At 40.9% G+C, this 5,277-nt stretch overlaps 1 protein-coding gene across 1 annotated transcript in view; it reads left to right on the top strand.

The window, feature by feature from the left end:
* Positions 1-3,006: 3,006 nt before the first annotated feature.
* Positions 3,007-5,277, top strand: part of erbb2 (erb-b2 receptor tyrosine kinase 2) — a gene marked incomplete at its 5' end in the record, with an annotated part of 18,373 nt that continues 16,102 nt past the window's right edge. The window contains 3 exon segments of the mRNA XM_014013910.1: positions 3,007-3,158; positions 3,313-3,493; positions 3,634-3,774. Coding sequence (XP_013869364.1) covers positions 3,007-3,158; positions 3,313-3,493; positions 3,634-3,774 — 474 coding nt within the window.

The following is a 5,277-nucleotide window of genomic DNA, read 5'->3' on the forward strand; positions in this document are numbered from 1 at the left end:
AAACCAGAGAGCGTTGACAGAGAGGAGAAGGTAGAAATGACTCAGTCTGGAACTGAAAATATGGATGGAGGACAACAGAGCTGCTTCATGGAAGAAGAACCTCAGCTTAGCCTGTTAGCTTTAGCATTAGCCCCGATGCTATCACCATATATATGTATTAGCTCAGTGCTACACATTCTCCTCTCATCACTGAGGTCCTCCATCCACATGACAGAGAGGGGAACGCAAAAATGACTCAGTCTGCAACTGAAAATATGGATGGAGGACCTCAGTTTAGCTTGTTTGTCACGTTAGTGCCAAGCTAATACATATAAGTCAATATAGCATGAGGGCTAGCGCGAAGGCTAACAGGCTAAGCTGAGGTTCTTCTTCCATGAAGCAGCTCTGTTGTCCTCCATCCATATTTTCAGTTMCAGGCTGAGTCATTTCTACCTTCTCCTCTCTGTCAACGCTCTCTGGTTTCATTTAAAAGAGTCGATCATCAGATATTGTCCAAGATTAACCTTCATGGTGGATACAGCTCGCTAGAAGCCTCGCACCAATGGCCTAGTTGATGTCATCGTTTACCCAGAATGCTTTGCATGTAAATAAAATGGCTACGTCCGTGTTAAAATATATTTTAAAAAATTTACTAAACTAAACAGCTGCAGTATTTTTACAGTCTTTATTTTACAGCCAAAATAAATGTTTATCAAATAAAGTTTAATGATACAACTAATCGTGGATCCCTTAACTAAAATTCAGTGGGGTAATAACTGATCATCATTCATAACAGATAATTTAAAAAGTCTACCTTTGCTGCACGAATGCTTTAGACTGAATTTCTCTGCACCTCAACGTTAAAGCTGTGACTAATCAATTCTATTTTAACTCCATGTTTGTTTTTTAGTAATTAATGATCTGCTGTAACAGCATTTGATCAGCTGAGCTCCTGCAGGAGAAGAGTCAGCAAAAACATGTTGCTGCTCAAAGAAACACCTGAGTGGAACTTTCCAGGAAGTTGCTGCCAGCTTTGCAGAAGCCAACGCTAAACCATTTAACTCTGTTCGCGTGTGTGAGCGTTATAAATATTGGCAGGTATTATTGTTTTCGTCTGCCATCTGCCTGACACGGCGATCTTATGAACTGGAAGTTACAAGTTGAGCACAGCCCCACTCTTTGTTTCTGAGCTGGTACTCCAAATGTGTCGTCTTTTAGCTATGCAACAGAACACGTTTCTGTGAGACGACGACGACTCTCGGGATTAGGTAACATTTGACAGGCGGTCAGATTTTACCGTGAAGAAGACAGACGGGTTTTAGATAGCTGAACTGACTAAAAAGCAAAGTGTAAAATGCTTCTGACGAAGGCTGGGGGCTGAGGTGACAGCGGGCAATCGGGGCAAAGCGTGTGATAAGAGGGGGTATTTTAGGCTGCAGGGACGGAGGAGTGGGCAGCTCCTCACAAGGCCATGCATAAACACACAAGCGTTGCTGAGAGACTTTTGGCAAGCAAACAATATGGGGATAAAAAGACGTGTGTGTGTGTGGTGGTGGTGGTGGTGGGGACTAGAGTTACACACACTTTTTAGAAACAGAAGATGTGCCCAGTTGGGCTTTTCGTCTCCACACGTTTCCTCCATCCAAGGTCCTCTACATTTTAAGGGAATCTACTCCTTTTTTTAAGAAAAAGAATTTAAAACATGCCTTGGATTAAAAGCTAAGATTTTCCATGATGGCATCATTGAACGGAACAAATAGTCATTTAATTCATTCGGCTCAGCCCCTGACTACTGGGTGTGTATTTTTGGCAGCAGCCATGTTAATCGTGGACCATTTGCTGCAGGAGCTTGTTGCCAGATTTAAATACAAGTCTTATTTGTGATTTATTGGCAAACACTTCATAGCTAATTCGTTGTTGCGAGCGTTGCGTCATCAGAGGGAAACGTTACTCGAGACAGACTCTCATACTTGGTAAGATTTCCTAAAAATCACTCTGCTGTTGGAACTTCCTGAGGCAATTGAGTTTGTACGGCGGCGAGGGGCTCGATCGAGGAAAGTGTGATCTAAAGGCTGTTTGGGAAGAAGCCAGAGGAAGTCATTTATATGCTGCAAAGAGGAGGGACTGTCCACTGTGTGACTGCCTGCCTGCTGAGGAATGGCAGCTATGTGATAGCCCCCGTAACGCTGCGTGACCCTGAACGCTAACGCTCCGTGTGACCCTCTGCGGGGGAGTCTGTGCTCTCGGTTTCCCGTGCAGAATATGCACTCTGAGAGAGGCAGAGCATGTGGCTCGTGTTTCAGAGCGTCTCTTCAAGGCTGAGTGGGAGACGTTCAGGCAGCCTTAGTCTGAAGCTTCAGTAAAATGTTAAAATTTATTGTTGTTGAAATGTCCAGTTGTGCAATATCGACATTTGTGGATGGCCAAAAAGTCCTCCGAAGGCCTGATTTAGATTGTAGTACCTGAGATTTATATGTGTTATGATCACATGGAAAAGAAACGAGGACATTTGTATATTTATCCCAGCGAGGCATGGGGCCAGTATGAGATTCTAATGTGATAATCAAAAGTATCACAATTTCAAGCGAAAAAACAACAACAATTTTTTTTACATATCTTTGCTTTCAAGACAAAAAAAAGTTTCATAAATGATTCAAGCAATTTTTAACAATAATAATGCAAGTTCTGCAGCCCAGTGTACATTTTTTTTATCCATTTGTGTTTAGACAGTAAAATATCTGTCTGGAACTTTAAAAAGTAAATAATTCACAAGTTTAAATACTTTCTTGTTTAGAGTGTGGTTCTGTTCAATCCATTTAGGTCTGTCAGTTATTTTACATTTATATTTACTTGTTCAACCAGAGTTAAGTATTTGTTACGCATCTCCGTCATCTTGGTGCTTTTGCACAAACGTCAAATATTTTGACAAAAGTAAATGAAAAATGTGTCCTTCTGAGGATAATAGATGTTGTTTTTTTGTGTGTCTTGCTGGGTCACTAAGAGGGTCTCGTGTTATCTGTGTTACAGTGTGTCTGGGCACAGACATGAAACTAGCCCTGCCCTCCAGCCTGGAAAACCACTACCAAATCCTGAAGCTCCTTTACACCGGATGCCAGGTGGTCCATGGCAACCTGGAGATTACACACCTTCATGGAAACTCTGACCTGTCCTTCCTGCAGGTACCACTGAAGAGAACGTCCTGACACATTACAGCCAGAAAACATGAAACTAAGTAGTGTTTATGTTTATTAGTTTCATTGTGTTTTGATCAGTCTTTGTTTTTGAATTTGTATTTATTTTGTTTGTTTTTGTTTTTTGCCTCTTCCTCTCCAGGAGATCCGCGAGGTGCAGGGTTATGTACTCATTGCACATGTCTCGGTGAGCTTGGTGCCTCTGGACAATCTTCGGATCATACGAGGCAGCCAGCTGTACGATTCCAGCTATGCTCTGGCTGTGCTGGATAACACTCTGGCCAATCAGGGGCTGAGGACCCTCCGGCTTCGAAGCCTCACAGGTCAGTTGGAAGCTCAGCTCTTCTGTTTGCGTAACTTGTTTTGCCTCAACGTTTTCATCTTTATCTGCTTGCAGCGATGTTCCTACGCACTGCACGAATTTAAAGTTCATATTTCCTGTGATGCTTCTTCTGTCCTGCAGAGATCCTGTTRGGTAGCGTGTATATTTGGGGGAATCCCCAGCTGTGCTTCCCAGACCCCCAAAGCATCAACTGGAGCGACACGTTAGACGACCAGGACATCAAGTCCGTACCACACAAACTGCAGTTTCGGGCAGCTAATTGTAAGTAACTGACTTGTTTGAAACGTTGAGCCTCTGCCAGCGAGGCACAGAAAATCAAACATCAGACTAACAGAAAAAAGGCTTGTACTGTTTTAATGTGGAAAATCCTCAGGATGGTTGAAATGTTGGCATTTCAGCAGCTTTTAACCAAATGAATTTTCTGCCACTTTGTGATTTAAAGGGCCAATATTATATGWTTTTCAGGCATATAGTTCAATTCTATACCATAATAAAGTAACWATGTCACCTTCAGTTAGGGCTGGATATCGATTCAGAWTTCCCAAATYGATTCAATTYGATTCATAGGGGGCCTGATTCGATTCACGACGATTCACGATTCAGTTTGATTGATTTTTAAATTAGTTAAGGATATCATGCAGTTACACTTATTTTGATACAGAAGACATTCTCAAAGGAAGTAATTCTGCAAAAAGAAACTAATTCTAACTTGGTGCATTGGTAAAATTATAAACATTAAGGGCAAACTTGTAAATTGGAGTTTAATCTTGAAACAAAACTGTCTGGAGTTTCAAAGGGTTTAAAGTAAAAAGGAATTGCAAGAGAAAGTGTTGTTGGATACATCAGTTTTTTAATAAACTAAGAATTTTCTTGATCACCAAGAAGTGATGAGAATAAGGTTACAGGAGAAAAGGTGGGATAATGTAAGAATAATTCTGCCCACTCTTTTGAGCGTATGAAAATGGTATATTTGTAATGTTTCTGTTAGCTTCTGTTCAGTAAAACTTATTAACAAGAAGAAAGAAAAGAAAAAAAGAGTACTTCAGCTAAAACATTCCATCACTGTGAATTACATTAAGATGTTTCTAAAATTTATAAATAATATTGGTAACAAAACTTAACGATTTTGTTAGACTGTCATCTTTCACACATTTATACATGCAGATGAGAACTGTTTCACTCAGATGTTTACAAACCGTAGTTTTGGTTCGAGCCGCTCGAAGCTTCGTTTCCCGCTGCCGCGTTCGAGCGCAAATCTTGGCAAACAAAAGTTGTCATGATCTGTTTTCTTTAAGTTCAGCTGAGAATCAGCTGTAATGTTAGTGATKCCTTTGTTTCTTTTGTTGTGCCCCAGACAACTTGTTGTCAGGAGCTAAACATTAGTGCTGAATGYCAACCGGATGTAAATCTACGGCAAGCCAGGAGGGACTCACAACACGGAAACGCGCAGCTTCATCGCACACAACACCCACGGGGAAAAATCGATCTCATGACTTATGAATTGATTTTCCCAAATTTGAACGAAAATTGATTCAGATCGATTAAATCAATTTTTTAAACCCAGCCCTACCTTCAGCTGTTATGAAAATGCTGTTTTATATGTTCAAATCAAAAATAAATTTAACTTTGCATCACAGTTGTTTCTAAACGCCTTGAAATTGACCTGTTTCTTTAAGAACCTCCTACAGATTCTGTCACGCCCATTTCTGCAGTCATCACAACAACTTCATGCCATTTACAACCTGGAGCGTCGTAGCCTATTTT

Source organism: Austrofundulus limnaeus, unplaced genomic scaffold (assembly GCF_001266775.1).
Source record: "Austrofundulus limnaeus strain Quisiro unplaced genomic scaffold, Austrofundulus_limnaeus-1.0 Scaffold108, whole genome shotgun sequence".
NCBI lineage: Eukaryota > Metazoa > Chordata > Actinopteri > Cyprinodontiformes > Rivulidae > Austrofundulus > Austrofundulus limnaeus.